This window comes from Sprattus sprattus (assembly GCF_963457725.1).
Source record: "Sprattus sprattus genome assembly, chromosome: 5".
Lineage (NCBI taxonomy): Eukaryota > Metazoa > Chordata > Actinopteri > Clupeiformes > Clupeidae > Sprattus > Sprattus sprattus.
This window is the reverse complement of record NC_137924.1, coordinates 8133924-8158014: the sequence shown is the minus strand read 5'-3', so window position 1 is coordinate 8158014 and position 24091 is coordinate 8133924. Positions and strand designations below refer to the sequence as shown.

The window sequence follows — 24091 nt, the reverse complement described above, 5'->3', positions numbered from 1 at the left end:
AGAGCACTAACCAAGGACATGGAAATGGTGCTCCGTCTGAAAGCCTTTTTCCATCAGTGTGTCCCTGCAGCTCTGTTATAGATTCAGCCCACAGTGCAAACAACACTCCCATTCACAGAAGTTTGTTTTTGAATGCGTTGTTGTTACAGGGTCCTGTATCCCTCCATTTTCCTCAGTGTCTCCATTCACCCACTGATTAAATCTGTAGCCAAAAGATTATGGAGGAGAGCAGTGACAGTCTGAGTCTGTCACCTGAAAGGAACCAGGATTTGTTTTCCAGATTCGGGATGATTATCAGTGGCAGTGTAGTGTCCGTGTGTGTTTTGATGGAGTGTCATGGCTGATATTTTTCTGGCGTGTGTTTTCTATGGCAGGTGTCAGTGGTACATAAAAGCCAAGATGAAGTCGGATGACAAGCGGAGGGCTCAGTATCAGAATGGCCACGGTGAGTGTTTCTCTGCCCAGAAAGCCTCTTCACTCACACACACAGCCCTACTGAGCTTATATTAGACATGACTCATCTGGCAGACATTATTTCCAACAGAGCAACTCACTCTGAATCTCAAAGAAAAATGGCTCAGCACCTCCTTACTCTACTCAAATAGAGATTCAAATAGAAGTGTTTTAGGTCTTTAGAGTTATGCTCAGTGATGAATAACAAAAAAAATACTTCCTGAAAAAAAAAAGCAAAACAGCAATTCCAATCCCACGCTCCACTCAAACACTGGTTGTCAGGATGACAGCCTCTCAGTGAATGACAGCCGTTCCCGCTGGGGCATCTGGGATTTGCATGCCTTTCATTCCAATCTAAAACTCCAAGTAGTACAAAGTTAAAAGTTTAAAGGAGTTCCATTTGTTGTTTTGTTAGTTTTTTCTTTGTTGGTGCCTTACATGTCTGAATTCTAGAGCAGTCTTGAAATCATGTTCTTCACTAAAGGCAGTAAACAAATCAGCCCAAGTGTGCAGCCCAAGTGTCACCTCCCGTTTTGCACTTCACCTGGTCCACTCAGTCCCCTCCCACAGGCATTCAGCTCAAGTCTTTCCTCACCATTCAGCTGCAAATAGCCACATTTCAAGTGAAATTTCTCTCAGCCCTTCTTATTCTCACTAGCACTATTTGGTCTTGACCCCCTCTGCCAGTGATTTGATCACGCAGAAGAGCACGCGCCAAAGCCGCGCTGCAGATGATGAGCAGAACTGAGTCTGAATGAAGTGGGAATTAAAGTGATTGATATGAAAGGGACAGAGCAAATTCGTCACATCTCCTCCCCAACTTGCGTTTCGAACTAAATTTGGTTAGTCACAACAGGTCCAAGGTCTGTGTTTCGTAGCCATTTGGTTAGTCACAACAGATCCCATTGGCAGCAGTATTATTTCCACTCACCGTCAGAATTAGCTGTCTATATTCTGTGTGTGGGATGCAGGGGATGTTTTGGGGTATTGATACATTTTCATATTACCCATTTAATACTTTTATAAATATTTACAACGTCAAAGGCACAAGATATAATGATACCTAACAGTGTTTTGTATTCTGAATAAGTTACTGATCTCTTGAGAGCCAAAGCTTCCGCTACTTGAGGCGTCCAAACCATCCAACGTATCTATATATCATATATATATATATGTCCTTAATGAGCTGCGATGGCTACAGAGAGTGTTGTTTTCGAATGTGTTTGAACAGCCACATGGGTTGATCAGATGGGACCTGGGCTACTTAATGAGACTGGGGTGACTAGGCTAGAGATGAATAAATGCCAGCACACTTTGACAGACACAAGGGGCCATCTTTTGAGAGTGGCTAGGACTAGTGGTAATGGCAAGCACCATCAGCATATTTGCAAATTTGACACACCACATCAGAATTGGCAAGGGCAGCACTTGAGAGACTGGACTGAACAAAAGCTCTGGTTGTGGTGTCAGGCTCCATTACTATATTCCATCTGAACGCAATTGATATTCATATTATGTACATTTACACACAGTTATTTAGCAGACACTCTGATCCAAAATGACTTCAGGTGAGCTTCTTGGGAATCAAACCAATGATCCTGTCTTTGTTTTTACCCTACTTTTAGTGTTGACTTGACCAGAATATTGTGTAACAGACAAAAAAGTTTCCTTTGATGCTAAACAGATTTTTAGATTGTATTACTTCCTTTTATTGTTACAGTGATGATAACCCATCATTATGATATTTATTGAAAATGGTTATTTTGGTTATTTTATTTGACTAATGTCATGTTTGTGCATGTGTGTGGCTGTGCAGTCTTGGAGAAAGATGGCCATCATGTGTGTTATTATGTATTATTCATTGCCTGATTTGGCATGGCTGCGAGAGGCGCTAATGCATTGCAATTAGTTTTATTCAGACTTGGCAGAAAACAGCTGACATCCCCACATCAGGAATACACAGCCAAAGTCAAAGTAGCAGCTCTGAGTCATATCAGTATTCCATAGGGACGCCAACAGCCATATTACTGCCCCTTAATAGAGCAGAGAAATCTTAAAGGCATATTTACAAATAGAGGAACTAATCACTCTTTTGAGCCGTGTTGCCCTTCACCCAGACATGAAGCAATTACAAACTAGTGGGCAGTAGGCAGATTTCAGTCCACTTGGGGTAAAGTTAGGGCGTTGTGTTGGCTTCCAAGCTCATTGTTTCCAGGCCATTCACTGGACCTGCACCTCAGAGTCCTAACCAGCTCTGTGTTATTACATATCAAGAGAGAGAACGAGTCCTAACCAGCTCTGTGTTATTACATAGCAAGAGACAAAAAGAGTCCTAACCAGCTACGTGTTATTACATAGCAAGAGACAGAAAGAGTCCTAACCAGCTCTGTGTTATTACATAGCAAGAGACAGAACAGGAAGAGTCCAAACCAGCTACGTGTTATTACATAGAAAATGACAGAACAGGAAGAGTCCAAACCAGCTCTGTGTTATTACATAGAAAATGACAGAACAGGAAGAGTCCAAACCAGCTCTGTGTTATTACATAGCAAGAGACAGAACAGGAAGAGTCCAAACCAGCTACGTGTTATTACATAGAAAATGACAGAACAGGAAGAGTCCAAACCAGCTCTGTGTTATTACATAGAAAATGACAGAACAGGAAGAGTCCAAACCAGCTACGTGTTATTACATAGCAAGAGACAGAAAGAGTCCTAACCAGCTCTGTGTTATTACATAGAAAGAGACAGAAAGAGTCCTTACCAGCTCTGTGTTATTACATAGCAAGAGACAGAAAGAGTCCTAACCAGCTCTGTGTTATTACATAGAAAGAGATAGAACAGGAAGAGTCCAAACCAGCTCTGTGTTATTACACAGCAAGAGACAGAAAGAGTCCTAACCAGCTGTGTGTTATTACATAGCAAGAGATAGAACAGGAAGGAGAAATGCCTCTTCAGTCACCAATAAGTCGTTGAAATCGCAGAAGTGAGAGCTGCAAAAGTGAATTCCTTCAGTTTTAGATTCCAATGGAGGTCTAACAATACACAATACACAACATGTTTTTGTTTTGTTTTTAGCAATTGTTTTCCTTTATTGTATAATGTTGTATTAAAAAGGGATATTACACTAGCCCAGATGGACAGTATGGCTGTCACTACCACCCCGAACACTTCTTCAAATTGAAATGATGAGTTTAGTTTGTTTTTATTATATTTTTGAATTGATAATATTCAGTCATTGTATATTCATTCTTGTACTGTAGAGCATACCTTCAGTAACAGCACAGGCATCAGTATTTAAGTATCAGCATCAGTATCAGTACTCCTTCAAATTAAAATGATGAGTTTAGTTTGTTTTTGTTATATTTTTTGATTGATAATATTCATTCTTGTACTGTAGAGCATACCTTCAGTAACAGCACAGGCATCAGTATTTCCTCTCTAACGCGTGTCCATTTCCTGTGCCTCCTCTGCAGGGCCGTTCCCCGGCATCAAGACGTACATCGATCCCGACACCTATGAGGATCCCACCCAGGCTGTGCATGAGTTTGCCAAAGAGATCGACACCTCACGCATTCGCATTGAGCGCGTGATTGGAGCAGGTGGGTTTTCTGAGCCCCCTGGGCCATGAATCCCAGATGAATGTGTTCATACCTCTCTGATGATGTGAGGCTTTCTATCCTGCGGCATAGTCTGACAGAGATTACATCCGGATTTCAATTTAGAGACAAAGACAGCTATAAACGTGTTGTATTTTTTTCTGCTGCTTGTTTAACGCATATCTTACAAATCTAAATTAACTTGATGTTTTTCTCCAAAAAACGGAGTACACTTTGAGACATCCTACGACAAATATTGCACTTCGATTACATTTCAACCATCAAAGCCATCAAACACTGTATACCTCGTGTACTGCATCAAGTTCCATGATTGCCATCTAGTGGATTGTGTGTGCTATGGCAGTTTACTCCTTTATAGTCATGACTGACCCAGAACAGTCTGGTACCATTACAGTGCGAGTGGAGTGGGCTTTTGACAGCCGTCTGGAGGTGGCTGTGACTGAAAGATGGTGACGTGTGTGACAGGTGAATTCGGGGAGGTGTGCAGCGGGCGCCTGCGGACCCCCGGGAAGAAGGAGATCCCCGTGGCCATCAAGACTCTGAAGGGGGGCTACGTGGAGCGACAGAGAAAGGACTTCCTCAAGGAGGCCAGCATCATGGGACAGTTCGACCACCCCAACATCATCCGGCTGGAGGGCGTGGTCACCAAAAGTAAGGGCTGTTGCTAGAAGCACCTTTGGCCTCGGTGGCTACGGCCGAACACCACCCGTGGGAATATCCCTTACCTACCCCACTCGCACTCGTACTATATTGCGTAAGCAAGCTTACTATATTGCTTAAGTTAGGGCTATTTCTAGAAGCACCTTTCTAACACACAGCAACCCCCCTGTGAGGTAGGTAGGCGAGAGAGCCTGTGTGGAGCCAGCAGTGTCTCAGTGTGCAGATCCACATTAGCATTCCACGGAGGTGCGGCCAGTTCCCCAGTGCAAGGTCTGCAAGGATTCTTCTTGGTATCCTTCTCCTTATCATTGCAGATGAGGTCCGTCTTAGAATATTAGCCACCCCCTCCCCTGCTATGCACACTCTAAGGTCCAAGGCCTTTTAGACTTTTCTAAGTTGTCTGACATGCCTTGATGTTTTTGTACATTTTGCTTAACTAAAAACATTGATGCACAAATGGAATATATGATTCTATTCTAGAAGACCTCAGCAATAATATTAGAAAAGGGTTCAATGTTTCCATGGTTGTTCTTTTTATGTCTCTAAGACGAAAACTCAAGAATAAAAATATCCCGGACGAGGGATATAGACCTTTTAGTAAACAGCTTCCAGGCAACAAAGGCGCTGAGCTGAGTGATCAGAACAGCCCGTCTCTAGATCCGTCCAACCATCCAGCCTGCTGCTATTTCAGCCTCAACTCACACCTGCTGTGAGTGGAGGGAGGGACAGAGAGAGATGGGGAGGGAGAGCGAGAAAGAAAGAGAGAGAGAGAGAGAGAGAAGGGAGGGGATGGAGTCCCAGAGGTCTCTAGATGTGAAAGCTGGGGAAGAAGAGCTGTCACATGTCTGTTGGGGGTGTCGGAGGGAATTAATAAATAAATAAATCTCTCCCGTCGTTTAGAGCAACAAAGGAGCTTTACTGATGCATGACGAGGCTGCAGAGAGCCCTGCTCGATGAAGACGCCGCCGCGCCGTTCAAGAGCCACTTTCACTCGCAAACAAAAGCCCTCTTTAGGTCCTTTCCTTGTATATCAGTTATTGTGGCAATGGGGTTATTGGCAGCTAAGCAGTTGGCGTACTGTAAAGCATGGCCCAAAGGATAATGACTGCTCCTCTCCTAATCAAAAGTGGGTTCCCTCAAGTGTGAACCTGGGTCTGTAATGTGATTTGTACGGAGAATTGGTCGGGATGAGAATCCCTTAAAAATTCCCGTCAGGTCCTCCTCTCCCCTTCTTGTAAAAAATAAGCACGGGCTCTCTGACGAAGCCATCTGTTTCAATTATGACTGTGTTTGTGTTATCAATCAAGCTGAGAAAGCGCCAGTCACCTGAGCAGGGAGCGGAGCAGAGGAGGTCCAGATAATCACAGAACGATGGAACACAAGGGTGAGGGATTACTGGGGATGATAAATAACTGCTTAGTCAAGCATGAACCACTCAGATTGCAGAGGACTGTTCTTTTTTTTTCATTAGAGGAACACCTCTTAACCCTGCAGAAATCAGAGGTGCACCAAGCCCCTCTCATGAGATAAATAGGCTGATTGTTTTGCCAGAAGGTAATATATCTTGCTTTTGATGGCACAGGGACAATAATTGATCTCTCCCCCCTCCGGGTGACAAATAATATTGGTCTTTTCAATCCATTAGCACTTCAGTGCAGCCCGTTGGCAAGAGCAGCGGTGACTGCAGTCATTACCAAGAGGCAGTAATCGCTTTGTTTTGCGTTTGAGACACTTTCCCACGTCACTCCAAGTTCAGAAAAATGAGATCTAAACAGCAGAAGAAGGAGGCAGGAAGGAAGCCAGAAGGGGGCATCTAAGGTTCCCCTCTGCACATCTGAGACTTGCTTTAGAGAGGCTGCCAATGTCCAGGGCCACGGAGGGGAAGGCGGGTCAGTGCCTGAGCTTCGGAACGAGTTTAAGTCTGAAAGCTTTGGCAAGGTTTTCTCCCCTTTTTCCATTAGAAAAACACTCAGCATAGCTCGCGTGGAGACTTGAGATTACATTCCAGATCTATTTGTGTGTGCATACCCTTTCCCCCATCCATCCTGAAGGACTACTCAGCAAATACAAGGCACCTTTTTTAGTTTCGACACGAGGAAAGTGTGCTTATCAGGGGACAGCTGCATGTGACACACAGAATGAGTCATCAGTGGCATCTGTCACATCGCTCCATATGCCACGGCGCTGGCAGCGTGGCGGCACGGTGCGGCACGGCGGCCTTTCACGGCACAGTGCACAGCAGCAGCCCTCACACGCGCACGGCCACTGTAGCGTGGCGTCGCCAATCTGCTGGGTACTGCTCAGCACAGCCCGCGCCTCACCTACTCTCCCTTTGTGCTTCTCTTCTTCCTTCAGGCCTGTCTCTCTATCTCTTCCCCTTTTTTCTCTCTCACTCTCGTCGTTCTTTCTCTCAATCACCTACCCTGTTGTGAGTTAACTTGTGAGTTTCTTCTCTCTTCTAACAGCTATACACGGGCACTTTTTCACACCTCTTCTGTGTTTTTTTCTTTTCTGAGAAAAAAGAAAAACTTGCTTTGGCATCCTTCTGCAACCCCTTCCTTTTCTTAGATACTAAACCCATCTGTTCCCTTCACATACCAGTACCTTTCAACCTCTTCGGAGACCAATTAAGACACGCAGGTACTGAAGTGCATCTCTGTTTTACCTGTGCAGCAAGAAATACGCAATGCTTTTAGATTTGCACCTGTTTGTGTGAACATACTTTCAGTATGTCAGAACTTTTCAAAAACCCCTCAGTAAAAGTTGTCATTGATATTTTGTAGCTGCCTGACTAAAGACACAGTAGTTTGCTCTGCACAGTAATAACAGAATATCAGGCGGAACATCTGTTCAGACGAGGAGATAAAATCTCTCAACTTGTTCAGACTTTTAGCCACACACTGTTTCCAATGTAAAAAGCCTCAGGCCCGACATACTGTAGGTTAAAGGGGAATGCAAATATTTTTGAGCATATATCCTAACGGTGTGTGTGTGTGTGTGTGTGTGTGTGTGTGTGTGTTTGTGTGTGTGTGTCTGTGTGTGTGTTCGTGTGTGTGTGTGTGTGTGTGTGTGTGTGTGTGTGTGTGTGTGTGTGTGTGTGTGTGTGTGTGTGTGTGTGTTCATATGTGTTCATATGTGTGTGTGTGTGTGTTCATGTGTGTGTGTGTGTGTGTGTGTGTGTGTGTGTGTGTTCATATGTGTGTGTGTGTGTGTTCATGTGTGTGTGTGTGTGTTCATGTGTGTGTGTGTGTGTGTGTGTGTGTGTGTCTGTGTGTGTGTGTGTGTGTGGCGAGAGCACTGAGGCCAGTATGCTATACAGGTGTTGGGATTCATTCTCAAGCCCAGGGAGGGAGATGTTCTGCCAAGAAGCTGATAGAGGCAATCCAATCAGGAGCAGGGTCCACTCAGCTTCACCTGCTTCGGCTGAGTGGAGGAGTAATAGCAGCTTCAGTTGTCTGCCATCCAGCGCCCAGCTGCATCCAGAACACACACACACACACACACACACACACACACACACACACACACACACACACACACACACACACACACACACACACACACACACACACACACACACACACAACCCTTCCTTTTATGTATTAGCCACCCAGCACCCAGCTGCAGCTCTCCAGCTAACGCTAACGCTACCCCCCTGCCAGCCGGAACCACTGTGCTACATACGCACACAGTGGTGGAGGAAGTGCTGAAGTTTAGTACTTAAGTAAAAGTACAAGTACCAAGGAAAATAAAAGTAAAGGTAAAAGTACAACATCAACAATCCTGCTTAAGTAAAAAGTAAAGATTACTTACTTTTAAATTACACACACAGAGACACACACAAACGCTATCGCTACCCCCCTGTCAGCCGACACCACTGTCGTACTAGGCACACATAATGCACATGATTTAGGCGAGCCTAGTGAAAGAAGAGAGGATAGGCTCTTTTTTCTTCCTTTGTCTCGGTCCCTCTCTTGTCTGTGATTTGTTATTCATGAGTTTAAAGGCACCGCAGGGGTTTGATTATTGCCAGTCTGTTTTGCCAATTATCTAAATTAGCTGGGTATTTTGAAGTGTAAACAGAATGTCGCATTAAACAGCGTCGAACATAGCAAAGCCAAAATCAATCAGCTCTATTTTATTTGGAGACCGTAGTGTGAAATGCATTTTCAGTCTGAACAGTGGGGCCTCTGATCATGTGTAATCTCATTAATTCACATGAAATGATGTCAGACAAGAAGCATCCCATGACTAGGCTAAGGAGAGATGATCTGCAGGCCTTTCTCTTTCAAAGCAAGGCATTAACTGGAATACCGTACACCATGATGTTATAGATAAGACTTTTTTACCGTATCAAAGTTATGACAAATTATAATTGTTATCCAACTCGTCATTCCATACTAATATGCAAAGTAGGACCTACAAAAATATTTCCAATTTCCCAGCCAGACCATATCCACAAATGTAATGGTTTGGAGATACAAGGAATATATTTCTAATTTCAAAGCGCAGCTCCGTTTTTGGAAAAAGGAGCCGATGCTCATCAGGGCACACGGCCAGCTCCCTCCTCTCCTTCTCCCCAGTGTCTTATCTCCCCCTAGTGCAGGCTATACATCCTTGCATTGTAATGCATGTAATCCAGTAATGAGAGCAGCCGTCCACTGAGACTGTCGGAGGGGGATTAGCCTGTGACATGACCCCGGGAGATGGACGTCAGGTCCTCCCTCTACCTCCTCCACCTCCGCGGGCCAGCCCAGGGTGGGGATAGGAGTGCACACTAATTAAAAAAGTGTTTTAATCCAGCACTGGATTACACTCTCATCAAGCACATAGCTGCCAATGAAGATGACATGCTAATCGCCTATTAACTTTTATGCGAGGGAGTTTGAACCCGTTTTCAACCTTGGGCTGGTGAACACGGATTAACAAGGGACTCAGGGGAAGGAAGAATACTGTATGAACTTTTTAGGAAGGAAAAAGAAATGAAGAGCCCCTGGACAATTGGGATTTGCGCGAATGAATTTGTCAGAACTTTATGTCTTGCGCGTCACGCTGCGCAGCCAAAGCAGTGAATGTGTCTGGCGCTGAAAACACTGGAGAGATGATAGATGCAAGTCATCCGCTCTGTGTGCTTCCTCTCTGCAGGCCGGCCGGTCATGATCGTGGTCGAGTACATGGAGAATGGCTCCTTAGACTCCTTCCTGAGAGTGAGTATATGTCTGAAATATCCAAGCCCATTCATTTGTTACCTCCGCCAAGGAGGTTATGTTTTCGCCCCTGTATGTTTGTTTGTTTGTTTGTTTTTTAGCAGGATTACGCAGAAAAGCATGGACCGATTTCCATCAAACTTTGTGGGGAGATTGGGTAATATAATGGCAATAATTGATTACATTTTCAGATGTCAAGGTCAAAGGTCAAGGTCACAAGGTGGAGGTTTGCATTCTCTTAATGCTCCCATTCTTGTTTAAAGAATAGTTTTGTTTTAAGAAGCAGTACTTTAGTGTGCAACAAGAGATGGATCCTCCATTGAAGGGTCCGTTCCTCAAAATAAAGCTGTCTTTGAGACCTGCAGTATTTCTGCACACGGATGAAATGTCTTTTTGTCTTGTGCTTCTGGTGATGAGCCTCACAGTCACCTGATTTCATAATGTGCCAAGACATTCCTTTGAACCTCCTCTCTCTGTGAATCTGTGCACCAGAGATATAAATAGGCCATTTTCACACGAGATAGCACCGATCTGCCATGTGATTGTCTGCACACCCCCGTGCCCCCTGCAACCATCCCAATCACAGCTTTGTCATATGCAGATGGCTCGAGGAAGCGCCAAGTGCAACATGAAGACAGGAATTTCACATGTTTTCTTAGAGCTTTGATTGAAACAGCAGGGTGTCAAAGCCGTCCACATTAAAAAGGGGGAGAAAGATGCTTTGATTCTTTCGACAAGAAACAAATCCTTTTCAGCATCACCGCCTTGAAATACCATGAAGTAAAAAAAGGACATCATTGTTCCTAAATGTCTTCCACTCTATATTTCTGTTGATTGCAATGCCATATTGTTTATAATGGGGTGGTATGTCCTGTTACAGTTGCTGTGTCTTTCAGTAGTATTATGTGTTGTTCACTAGTGCCACTTGTCAGGGATGTGAGTGGACCTCGTCTTTTTGTTTGACCCTTAGAAGCATGATGGCCACTTCACCGTCATCCAGCTGGTGGGTATTCTGCGTGGCATCGCCTCTGGCATGAAATACCTCTCCGACATGGGCTACGTCCACAGAGATCTGGCGGCCCGGAACATCTTGGTCAACAGCAACCTGGTGTGTAAAGTGTCCGACTTCGGCCTGTCCAGGGTGCTGGAGGACGACCCAGACGCTGCCTACACCACCACCGTAAGTATCACGTCGTCCGTCCGTGAGACGCTCGGCCTCATTATCAACCACGGTCACACCGGCAGCAGCATATCCACAAATATAGCCGTAAGGATTTTTTAAATGTATGGGTGGCATCCTCGTACGGTTGAGCCCTTGCTTTTTTATTATTTACAACACATCGTATAAAAGGCATGTGTAATGCCCAGCCCAGAGTCATGTCAGCTGTTGTGCTGTGTGACTAACGGCTCTATTTGACTTGTCTGTGAAATGCATTGCACCCGAGGCATTTCTTTCGCTGGCAGCTGTCTTCCAGTCCACAGTGGAAAGTTGGATTCAGCTTTTTCTACTCCAGCTGACACTTGCGTGACCTCTATTCTTTTGGTCACTGGTGTGGGATATATTGCATTCGGAGGGTCCATAAGCCATTTTCTGCATGACAGAAATCTCAGTTTGCAGACAGAGCTGGCTGTCTTGGTCCGACTGGAAGATAGCCGTGAAGGATTTAAGACTTGTGATTCGACTTTGCCCTCATGTGGAAGGAATGGAGGGGGGATAGGACACACCAATTCCAGCTCCTGGTAAAGCTTTCAGGGGCTTGAACAGCAAAGGCAATCTTCTTACATACCACCAGGATAATCTCAAATAAGAGGAGAACGTGGTTACAGCTGTTGTTTTTTTTCTCATGTGTACATACCAAGCATCGGTAGTGTGTACTAATACATAACCATAAAATATGTCCAAGAAAGTTAACAGAACAGTTAATGTTTGTTTTGTACTCTCTAAAGCCTTTGACATGAAAGGTAATCAAAAAAATGAATGAATTAAAGTTGTAGGGTCCGAAACCAGTGAGCATATCTTGTCAAAGTGTCAGGTGTAGGCAAACAAAACAGACTAAGCTCCTTAGAGTTGACATCATTCCACAGACCTGATGCATAATTATTATACTCATTGTTTGCATTTGCAGGGAGGGAAGATCCCCATAAGGTGGACTGCCCCAGAAGCCATCGCCTACAGGAAGTTCTCATCAGCCAGTGATGCCTGGAGTTACGGCATTGTCATGTGGGAAGTGATGTCCTATGGAGAACGACCGTACTGGGAGATGTCCAACCAGGATGTGAGTTCAAGCGGGTTCATTTTGCTGCAACTGAAAATCCTGTGTAATACAATTCATTTCATGTAGGACCGATCGAGTGGAGATGTTTCAATACAGTTTGAGTGACATACGTAGGTCAACTCAATGATATTACAGAGTATTCATCTAATCTACAGCACTGATAAAATGCAAATGGCAACACTGTCTATACTTTACTATACTATACTATACTATACTATACTATACTATACTATATTATACTATACTATACATTATATACTGCACTTTTAAAGTGATATTGTTGGGACCTGGCTTCCTAACCCCATGGCCCTAGTGTCCTAAGCTAAAGGTGCAGAGCTCGGTCTGCCTCTTAGCCAGCAGGGAAAGCCTGTCCTTGATCCCCCCAGAGTTTTTCCCAGGGGGCTGCAGTTTCAAGAGGATTTGAACATGCTGAGGAATTGCTTGGAGGTGCTTTCACAGACAAAGCCCTCCTTCACCCCTCCCCAATCCTTCTGCTGCTGGCAGCAGTGGCAGGGGAACAGAGGCCACACTCAGGCCAGCAGATCTCTGCCACTTCCTCCTGACACAGACAGCAGCGGTGTCATCTGGGTCCAGCTGATAGGCTAGGCTGGTGAGGCCAGCTCCTGACAGGAGGCTGGAGCTTAATCGCCCAGAGGCCATGCCAACCAGGCTGTTTTACAGTGGAGGGGAGAAACTGCATAAAAACACAAGTACTGCTGCTGAAAATGCCTGAAGGCTTTTATAATTGAGACAGAATTGTCAGGGCAAGGGTGTCATTACCACAAAACCGTAGTATTACGAATTGGATTACTGCCCAGAGTAATTGCCCCAAAATACCCCAGATAACTGCACAGATATCACTCCGGCACTTTGACGTGCGTGTGTTTTGGCGTGTGGCCACAGGTGATCCTGTCCATAGAGGAGGGTTACCGGCTGCCCGCGCCCATGGGCTGCCCCGTGGCGCTGCACCAGCTCATGTTACACTGCTGGCAGAAGGAGAGGAGCCATCGGCCCAAGTTCACAGACATCGTCAGCTTCCTAGACAAGCTCATCCGCAACCCCAGCAGCCTGCTTACATTAGTGGAGGACATCCAGGGGTACGTACCTCCAACCCCCCACTCTCCCACGCTCTCCCACGCTCTGTGTCTTTCTAATCACTTTGCTGACAGGATTCTTTATGGTGTTTTCTCTGTCTTTCTCTCTCCCAGTGCCTCTTTTTACAGTAGAGATGTATGTGTTAATTGAACCTCTGGTTACACAACTGTATCGGGAGTTTATAGAAAAGTAAAAATGATGTCCAATTTTTGAAAAACCCACTTTTACTTTCCCTTGTCTCTGTAGCTTACCGGAGTCACCAGGAGACGTTCCTGATTACCCAATGTTCATTTCCATCAGTGATTGGCTGGACTCCATCAAAATGGGCCAATACAAAAACAACTTTCTGGCTGGCGGCTTCAGCACACTGGACTCTGTCACCACCATGAGCATTGAGTGAGTACCTCACAGTCATTTACATTACTCTGTGTAATCTAACAAACTGATCTGCGCTCAGTGGGCTCTGTACAGTCATTTACATTACTCTGTGTAATCTAACAAACTGATCTACGCTCAGTGTGTTCTGAACACAGACTAATGTTTTTCTCTGTCTGCTCTCTCCTAGAGATGTCAGGCAAATTGGAGTTACGCTGATTGGACACCAGAGACGGATAGTCAGCAGTATACAGACACTGAGACTGCAGTTGCTTCAAGTTCAAGACAAGGGATTCCATGTATAAGATTGTGAAAAACAATACAAGCCTGTGCCTCAGCCATCTTCCTCACAAGCAGACTTACGTTGCTCGCAGGTGCAAGGCGGCACTTTTCCTGCACACAGTGGACTGACTGGCTTGCTTACTTCAAGTGTGCACATCCAATTACCAAGACTGCTTGTTTACATCCAGCAGCTTCTGACAGACACTAGAGCCTGAACTATGGCACACTGGCATGTCAAAAGGAAAAATGTAAGCCTTGTTTGCAGTAAAAAAGTATGTCTATACCAAGCAACAGTATCAGTATTTAGAACTGTAGATTTGAGAACGTAATCTACAATTATTCTCCATGTTTTGTGACCACGTAGCTGCTAACAGATGTGCAATCGGAGGGATTGTCCGTTATACATTATTTTAGGGTTCAATAAGGAAACATCATGAAGCATCTCGCTGATTTATTTGACCCCAGACGTTCTGGTTTGCTTATACTTGAAAAGTAAGGAGAGATGATGTTGAAGAATGTTAAAGACTTTGAAGTGTATAGTCCTTTTATCAATTATAATCTAAATATATTTATATATGTGCAGTCCTGTATGTGAGAGCCCTAGTAATTGTTATTTTTATTTTCTTATTTAAATCAGCAATATATGCAGTTTCAGTGACAAATATGGGAGGGAAAACTGAGTGCCGTACACTTTCTTTTTTAGCTATGGACGTTGAGCGTAGAACAGTGGCCTCAGCCAGCAGCTGTGCAGAGTGTAGTAGTCACGGCAACACACAGTGTTTGCTGTAGTCATGGAGCTCTCCCCTTGTGGATATGTAATGTGCAGTAATGAGATCTAATTGTCCATATATAGAAGGTCATGTATACATAATCTGGAAATTAGAAATGAAAATAATGTCAGCAAACAAGTTTCGAGTGGGAGAGTTGTGTTTAGTCATCCATACGACTGCACTACAGCTGGGCACCCTATGCGGTCCTCCCCCATCACAGAAAACAACCGCGTAGGAGACAAAATAATAGAAGCCAGGCAGCAAGATGCCCATTTTGGAATACATCCAAAACTGAGATTATGCCCCCATCCTGCCCCACCTCCCCAACGGAAGAGGAGGTGTGCTGTGCCATAACCCCACACGTGCCCAGAGATGACCACCACATTTCATGGATAAGAAGAACACCTACATACCTCTGCTCCTCAACAGCAGGAGCTCACTCACTGCGGGAGAAATTCAAGGTCTCTGAACTGTGGTAGCGGACCCTGCAGGGTGAGGACATTGTTTGGCAGCATGTCACTGCTGAGCAAAAGGAGACTGCTAGTTGTTTTGTACAAAGTACAAATAAGTCTTGCATTTTATTTTTCTATGATTTCCAAAGAGACATTGTAGATCTTACACACTGTAAGTGCTGGATTATGAGAATATTTATTTGCAAATAAAGGTGAACATTTCTGGTGGTGACATGACTACCATCTAAATGCATCATTTACATTAGTTTGTCACAGTAAAATCATTAAAATTAAGGTATAATTAAGTCATATTAAATTCCCATGCGAAATATGTTCTGTAAAGTACATTTATACAGATGCCCATGTAATGTCAACTGAAGGTTAACCTTAGGTCTGATACCTCCCTCTGGTGGACAGAAAAGGCAAAAAGTTCTTTCTGAACTGGCCTGCACTGCCGCGGGAGTGCTGTGGGGGCCGTGGGTCCTGGCCCAAAAGAGTGCGGCGCGGGACTGATTTGGATGGCGAAGTGTGGGTGCGAACATGACTCCCTCAAGTATAAATATATGTATGGAATGAAATACAAATAGATGTTTTTGTTCTTAAACTACAAGTACTACGTTTATATTACGTGTTTGCCGAACAGCAACAAGAAATAATTCATGCTTTATATGATCAGGTGCAAGATGTTGGTGGTTTTTACGCATGGCACCTTTTCATAGGACCGGGCACAAGCGAGAATGAAAAATCCATTCCATGTAAACGTCCACCAGTGGGATTATCCCGACGGGAGCGGGACAAAAACGTGGAAGATGGGGTGGAAGTGGGACACACTATTCCATAGTTTTACGTAAGCAGGACATGATCTTGCGGGAGCGTCACTGAAAAATCCATCCCACGCCGACCATTACATGCAGGGTACTGTTGACTTATTCGTTCAATTATTCATTAATTTGGTAGTTTGTTTAGTTCTTGAAGTTTTGTTTTATTTATACACAAATTTGAAATCTTGAGTTAGATCGGTTGAACCACTTTGCTGCCTTTTAAGAATGGGAAGAAATCAGTTATCAGGTCAAATTGTTCTGAAGATCCAAGGCACTATGAGACACCATAAAATCATATATATGAAATATATAAGTGGTGAAGAGGCTGGACATGAAGGTCTGCTAATGTTGGTAAACATTGTTTCTGTGGTGTTTTTTGTTTTGTGTTCTTTTTGCATCTCTCCCTGCTTTGACACAAAACTATCAAAGCACACTATGCTTACATTCCTCTCAGAGAACAATGCTGTCTGTCCAAAAAAAGCTGTAACATGCTATGAACCTCAAAACTTTGTCTGTATCAACATACAAAGTTTTAATATTTGTCTTAAAACATTACTTCACAAAGAAATACAGTTCCAAACAACAGTCAGACATACAGCTAACTAAGGAAAACATGCAGCTGAAGCAAAACATTTATATGATAAATGGTGACAAATATGAACATAATGCAAAGAAACATTTTAACCCCAAAAAATTGAATAAATATATATAAATATTTAACATATATGTACACCTAGATAATTTATTTCAATAAATATACATACTATATAATAAAGAACACATTTAAATATGTTCCAAATATTTCATTACAAATGTTTCAAACACAGCATATATAAGTCTTGATGGTTACACTATGTATTAAAACATTTTGCTTTCATTTTCCTGTGAGCTCACAGCTACAGCCTAAAGAGACCCTACTTTGTCTGAAGGCATGTATTAAAACATTTTGCTTTCTTTTTCCTGTAAGCTCACAGCTACAACCTAAAGAGACATTTTTAGGACCCTACTTTGTCTGAAGGCATGTACCAAGGAGTCCGAGTGTTTCACTGTATCCAGAGGAGAAATGTGCCAATCTCAGGCCTGCTTCATGAACATGTAAATGATCTCAGTGTGGAAGTGGGCACACGCATTCAGAAGACTGCACAGGTTCTGGAAGATGTCTTGGTTTTCATCGCGATTGCCTGCATAAAACAGAGCCACGCATTCAATACTCATCCTTTGCCATTAAAAGCATTATCACCTGGCACTAGCATTGGGAACCTCCTTGCACTCTTATCTAGGGTTGCGGATTTATCAGATGCCTGAAAGTGCCATACCGGAAGTGACGTAGTGTTTCTAAGTGTCAGAATCAACTTTATCTTTGGATTTTTTTAGGGTTAGGGTTAGAGTATAAGGCTAAAAACTAGGTCTCGGTACCCCTACCAATGCCAAAAGTACATTACACTTCCCTGTGTATGACGTCACGTGATTTCCGATATGGCACTTTCAGGCATCTGATGAATCCGCAACCCTTCTCTAGACTATGTAAATATGTAGGCCCTGCCGTTTACTGGAGAGAACCTAACCATGCAGAAATGGGCATACGGATAGACAAAAAAGATGATCTCATCAGCCTAACACTGACCTGACACAACAAGCTCATACATCTCCATGGAGACTTCGGACAGCATGTTCTCCATACTCTGAAGGAAGGACCACTTCTCTGGAGCTCCGGGGAACACATTGCAGAGTTGTTGCATCATCTTGACCGCCCAGCTCATACAGTAGCCATCCTTCTCAGACACCTGGGGACCCCAGTTTGAACATGTGCTCAATTCAGTTGCAGTTTGAATGTGTGAATGTAAATGTATAGGGCTCTAACTTTGCTATTTGAAAATAATTAAAAAACTGGCTTTGGGTTTTGTAAACTTTCATAAAGGAGAAAGCTCTGAAAAACACCAGTAAACAAACATCACAAAGATTAAATGCATAAGATTAGAATGTTTTATCCAGTACTGATTCTCAACTGTAGTTTAATTTTAAATGTAGTCTGAATTGATGATTCCAACACATGGGAGAGGTGTATGTCAAAAACCTTTCCAACTAAATGTGTGCGCTGTTTATCCTATCTTCACTGGCCATGCTCTTATAAAGGCACAAGCCATCGGAGGTTTGTAACAGTGGTCAGCAGTTGTAGAGCTGTGCAGAAAGCAGAACCCACTGCCCATTGCCTTATGATACATGCTGGCGTGCAATAAATGCATTACTGTTACGTTGCTACTTTTAAACATTTTAACATACAAATGTCTACTGATGTTAAGGATTTGACAGCCCTGAAGAGCAGGTCTATACCAGAATTATAAATTGGCAGACCACCAGACAGGTGTGTCAGCTGAGGCCAGGGTGGGAAGAGACAGAACATTGAGAACAGAGGAACAAGAATGGCCGCCCTTTTATCGTGACAAAACTGGGTATGTGCATTTGCAAGATTTACTCTGTATTTCTGTTCTGAGGCTTGTACTGACTGGGTTGTTGACTTCCAAACCAAGACTCACCAGGATAATAAAAACAAGAAGTTGAGAAAGGTCAAAGAGTCTTCCATTGATGGCTTTGCTGGCTAGTACGCTGTAGCAGATGTTGTTTCCACACAGGATGAGGAGTCGTGCCATGTTCTCCAGGTACCAGGGCTGCGGTAAGACTGACAGGAGAATTTTTAAAAACAACACAGACAAAATTCCAGTAAATTTACACTTAATACTTAACACTTAGTAAGACAATATTTGAATGCATCACTCCCTGGAAATATGTGCAACACATACAGTACCAGTCAAAAGTTTGGACACACCATTTCTTTTTTTGAGAAGTGTTTTCTTTACTTTTATTATTTTCTAGATGGTAGATAACACTTTTTTTGTTTAGAACATCATTCCATGTGTGTTCTTTCGTAGTTTAAATGTCTTCAGTATAAATTTACAAAGTAGAAAATAATAAAAGTAAAGAAAACACTTCTCAAAAAAATGTAAGGTGTGTCCAAACTTTTGACTGGTACTGTATGTAACGCCTTTCTTTCCCCAACAGCTCACCCGCCATCTCATCTACAATGCCGAGCACAGTGTCTGCTGTCCAGTCCTTGGTGTCTGCATCGCTGTACAGTAAGATGATTGTTTTGGCCAGGTCCCACAAGCTGCACTGAGCCACAATTCCCACACACACATCTTGCCACCCAAGTTTTCCTGTTAAAAGCACTGCAATCAGCTTCCTTCACATGCATTGCAGGTACAGTACATGTACAACTTAAAACAATGAGTCATTTGACAGGAGAGCATTCCTGACAATACAACAAAAAAGCATTGTATTCAGGGATACAAGTTCCCAAGCAATGCATTATATCTTCTGAATCTGAATGAAGAGTTCGAGGGCCTGGTATCTCCCTATCTGTTTCTGAAATTGATGTCTACTAACAAAAATGTTCTCTCTCCTTTATAGCATGTTCCAATTGCTGATGGAAGTGGAAACATTGCTCCTCACCCCCACCACTCCTCATCTACGCATATGGACAGACGAACTCTACCCACTCACTCTGTTCCTTTTCTTTCCCTCCTAATATAGACTACCTACTAATTGTATTGTTATGGCGCTATATAAATAAAATTGAATTGAATTGAATTGGTACCGTTGGACTGGAGAGGCCCATAGAGGATGAAGAGCAGGCGGGCCTGGATCACCATGGGCCAGGGCTTAAGGATGCAGGTCAGCCAGAAGAGTGTGTCCTGGCGGGTCTGCCGTGGGTCCAGCAGCACATTCCTGCAGAAGCAGCGGATCTGCTGCTCCAGATGGGGAGAGGATCCTGTCCACAAATGACATGACAAAGCACCTGGACGTCAGCAGGTGGCATGTGGAGCTGACAACATCTTCAAACAGCTATCTTTAACTCAAATAGTTGGCAGGAGGAAACTAAAGACACATGCACTACAAAAACAGACGCTTCAGAGAAAACGGTAAAGGTCAAAGGGACTAAGTGAGCAGAGCCAGGCCAAAGTTATTGAGTCAATTGTATTGTTATTGAGTTAACCATAGTTTTTCCAAGCAGTCCTTTAAACTGAATGCATCACACGAGATAACCATGTAAGATGTCTCCGCAATATTGGCAGTGCTTGCCAGGAGTTCTTTTCCAAGGAATAAACTGTTGTTCAAAACACTTGAAGCTTGTCACACGTGATTTAGAATGCCAAAGCCACAGCTCTTCAAACATTGTTTAGGTATCAGGGTATGTGAATTTGAGCCTGTAGAAAAGAAAGCTCTATTGCAATACAAGCTATTTTTGTCGAGATATAGCCTATCCCGTAAATGCACCCATGGAGAATTTATCTCGGCCCAGAATGTAAAATGTCGAAACATGTTGATACACATTCAATTTGTATCCAACATTTGCAACTTCAGAGCTGGGCTCTGACTTGAAATTGTATAGCTTACAGCTTTGCTTAAATGTTAAATGTTTCAGCAGCCATTCTGGTACGCACTACAGTGCAATTTGTTGGAGCAGGAAAGGTCAGCTCTATTTTCTATGAAATAAAAAGTTTTGAGATGGAAATACGAGTTTACTTAGTCCTTTCACTCATTTCCCCTTTAGGATTCATAGCATACCGTATGGTGATGAAAGAATGGTTAAAGATTACTGCAACAGCATATTAGGTTTATTTCAGATAACTATGGTATTGAACGTTAATTGGATTGAAATTTGACATGGCTGTAAATGGCTTTTCGACTTCTAAAACTGTTAGCTATTTGATGCTGTTGCTGCATCTAGAACCCCAGCAGAACGAAATAGTTGAGTAAAAGCCTTTTTAGTTGAGCACTTGGTCATCAGGAGAGAGTGGACATATAAATGTATTACTTTAGTTAACTACTACCACCACTCTGGAATAAAAGGGAATGTGATATTTATTTGCCTGACTGATCAATTAGAATAGGGCATTGATGGTTTGTGATAGGTGCATGCAAGTGTTTCCTGTCAGAAAAGAACATGTTGCTATGCCTCTATACCCCAGTGGAATTTAACACCAGTTAAGGACATCCCCCCAAGGTGATTTTCGCAGGGTTTCACTGCTCCCAGGGAATTAATTTGCAACTAGATTACAAATATCCTAATGTCATAACTGAGATGGTCTGTGCAGATCTTTTTCTTCCAAAATACCACTTCTTAAGTCTCAATCGGACCACCGGTTTAGTGTCCAGGGTTAAATATTCTCTACAGTGTCCAGAATGCTTCTTTGTATGAATACTAATAAATCAGAAATGCAACACTTATAAATAGGTTATCACAATAAACAATATGTAGTCATGACCAACAAAGTAAATGGTTAATATGTCAAAACATTATATTGTTAAAAAGTAAAGAAAGCCTACCTGGCTTGCTTGTGACAACTGTCTCAATCTTTCGGGTTAAGTTGGTTAATTCACACAAGAAGTTGAACACACGGTGGCACTCCAGCTCATCCCATCCAGCTATTAAGGTCTGTTAAATTCATCAATAGGAGAGTCCACTTAGAACAACATCTAAAGCTGCAATGGATGATGCTAAGACAACTTCATTTTCTGTTAAAGTATTAATATTCTATAGCTGGGTTCAGTGTGCTTTGACCAGTTTCTGGTGCAGCTGATAAGTTCAAAAATGTAATATTTGTTCATATTGTAAAGACAAAACACTTTAACTGATTAAAAGATACATATTGAACACTGCTGCAAGTTACATTTCCTCCAGTCACTCAGATGCATGTGTTACATGGTCTTTGTCAAGAGCAGAGCTAGAGTTCCATTAGTTCCATACTATTGTAGTATTAAGGTTGGGGGAATTGTGGTCTTGCTATTTCAACTAACTAATTTACTAAATTACCTGTAGGAACATTCCGTAACACGCAAAGCCCAGGCATCCAGACGTTGATGTACACTGATCCAGGGTAAAACAAGGAACCTGAAATGAGAAGTAATCCAGTGAATCCTGCTCAACATCATGAGCGATTGGGTTTTATTCTTTGTTCAAACTTCTCCTGGACAGATTTTAGTAAAAAAGAAGCAAAAAGAGCTAAATATTACATAACTTTTAGATTTCAAGAGCATTGTATCATTTTTTTTAGAAAAGGTTCAAATTAAATGCCCTCAGAATCTGTACAGGTAGGTTTTTGGGGGAAATAACACAGTTTACATCAGCTAAATGTATACTAGTGTATCTTTTTGTATACATACAGTACATCGAGTATAGATCTAACCTACTTTTTGCTAATTTCATTATTGAGAGCACCAGTCATCCAACACAAAATTGTAAGATACTGGTTTACTCGTAGTTTCTTAAATATAGAGCAAATGTCTAATTTAACTTCTGAAATCATATAAATGTTAAAGATGTTCAGCAATGTTCTGGCTAAACCTTTATCATGTGTGCTAGTATTACCTGTGATAACCTGCGACTCATAAACTTCAATCTGTCTTTTGTGGGTAATAGAAGGGTACACCTCTTGAAGAGCAAACCTTTAAAATAGGGGAAAACACGAATTCATTTTCCACTTTCGTCATGTAATACTGCGTTGCCGTTCAATTGACTGCGTACTTCTAGGTTAGTTACAAAGTAATGTGAATTGATCTCACATGGACACTGGTAAACTACTTGATGTGTCTTCTGGTTCATAAAAACTTCACATTAAAGGTACATTTTAGCACAGGGAAAAAAAAGCATAATTTACCAAGAGATCTGTAATGACTGCAGGCAGAGAGCTCCTCTTTTGGTGAGCTGTGATGGTGAAACTTCCACAAAACCATTTTGTTCTTCCAGGACAATGTGGACACATAGCTCACAATATAGTTGCTGATGGCCTTTGATATCATACTCAATACACTAATATCAATCACTTTAAAAAAAGAGGACAAAAAAAGTATTATGATATACATTGGTTCTGGGGAAAACTTTCTAAAAGTCACTTTACTGACAAAGTAAGATATGTTAGGGTCCAACTTCTGTAAACCAAGGTCCTGCTGTGCCCTTTTACCTCAAGAGGATAATGCAAGATTGATTTTTGATAACCCATAAATTAATACATTGTAGCCTAATGTTATTACTCTATTTGTTTTGACATTAAGCCAAGACCATCTGTGCTCACCAGTCAGGTGGTCCAAAATCAAATCAAATACTTCTGAGGGAAGTCTTTCAAAGAACCCCTGAGAAGCGCTGCATTGACTCCTGGTAATTATTCTCCTTGAGTAAGGTTGTTTCTTTCTGGATTCCCGTTGGCATCGTCTATTTGCAAGGTGTTCCCCAGTCGCAGACAACATTTCAAGGTAATTGTCCTGAGCTGTGTTAATTAAGTACATACAAAAGTATATTAGAAATCCTAATGTACTTCAGTTCGGTGGTATTTTAAAAATTAATGTTCTTAACACTTCTTAACAACAATAAATTCGTAGTAATTTATGATGCTAGTTAACTAGCTCTGGCTCCTGCCAAGTCATATTAGTGTTATCCAGTTTACGTTATTTGACGAGCTAACACATGATGGTCAGCTAACTAGCTTTTGACAGTTTGCTGCTCATCTCAGTTCTATCATAACTTCCGCTATGAAACATTTATTAAGTCGATAACGTTGTATTAAGTAAAGGTCATTATTATTTTCTAAGACAAATTATCTTAACTGATAAATTAACTTTCCTCTAATCAAATGTTCGCTAACGTTATATAGACAATTAGAGTGACAACAGGACTGATATTAATATGGACTAGCTAATGAATAAAAACTGTGATGGTTATTCCCTTACCTCTACAAAACTTGCAAACTTGTATAGGTGACAGCTGTTTTCCTGTTATAAAGTTTTAAAAAGCAATTAACTAGCAGTTTTGTCTACGATTAAGTTACCTGTCCACTGCCTTTACCTCAACCTTAGCTACCTATACTGAGGAAAACTAGTCAGCTGTGCTAGTCCAAAGGAATGCTCCAATTTGCGTCTTAGCTTTGAGATGTGCCGCCAAAAAAGCTTCTCGTGCCATTGATTTGTGTGTTGACAGAATGTGTACAGCATTCTATAAATGTTTTCCTGCGAGTTTAAGTGGTTGCCTC

The 24091-nt window shown here is 42.4% G+C and overlaps 3 protein-coding genes across 3 annotated transcripts in view; 2 read left to right on the top strand and 1 right to left on the bottom strand.

Annotated features, from left to right (window-relative positions):
* LOC308365638 (ephrin type-A receptor 6-like) overlaps window positions 1-13990 on the top strand; it is a gene marked incomplete at both ends in the record, with an annotated part of 138677 nt that extends 124687 nt beyond the window's left edge. The window contains 9 exons of the mRNA XM_080839126.1: window positions 375-445; window positions 3929-4054; window positions 4538-4723; window positions 9878-9939; window positions 10910-11119; window positions 12066-12215; window positions 13119-13312; window positions 13557-13706; window positions 13876-13990. Coding sequence (XP_080695252.1) covers window positions 375-445; window positions 3929-4054; window positions 4538-4723; window positions 9878-9939; window positions 10910-11119; window positions 12066-12215; window positions 13119-13312; window positions 13557-13706; window positions 13876-13990 — 1264 coding nt within the window. The remainder of the gene's footprint in view (window positions 1-374; window positions 446-3928; window positions 4055-4537; window positions 4724-9877; window positions 9940-10909; window positions 11120-12065; window positions 12216-13118; window positions 13313-13556; window positions 13707-13875) is intronic.
* LOC308365639 (high affinity choline transporter 1-like) overlaps window positions 1-24091 on the top strand; it is a gene marked incomplete at both ends in the record, with an annotated part of 303102 nt that overhangs the window by 260888 nt on the left and 18123 nt on the right. The gene's annotated exons all lie outside the window — the stretch shown is intronic.
* On the bottom strand, window positions 17085-23312 carry LOC308365999 (F-box only protein 47-like; the record flags this gene model as incomplete). Its single annotated transcript, XM_080839635.1, has 10 exons — window positions 17085-17191; window positions 17635-17794; window positions 18545-18687; window positions 19073-19222; window positions 19663-19836; window positions 21396-21504; window positions 21883-21960; window positions 22438-22514; window positions 22727-22891; window positions 23141-23312. 10 exons carry the CDS (start codon window positions 23310-23312, stop codon window positions 17085-17087), a joined length of 1335 nt encoding a protein of 444 aa, XP_080695761.1.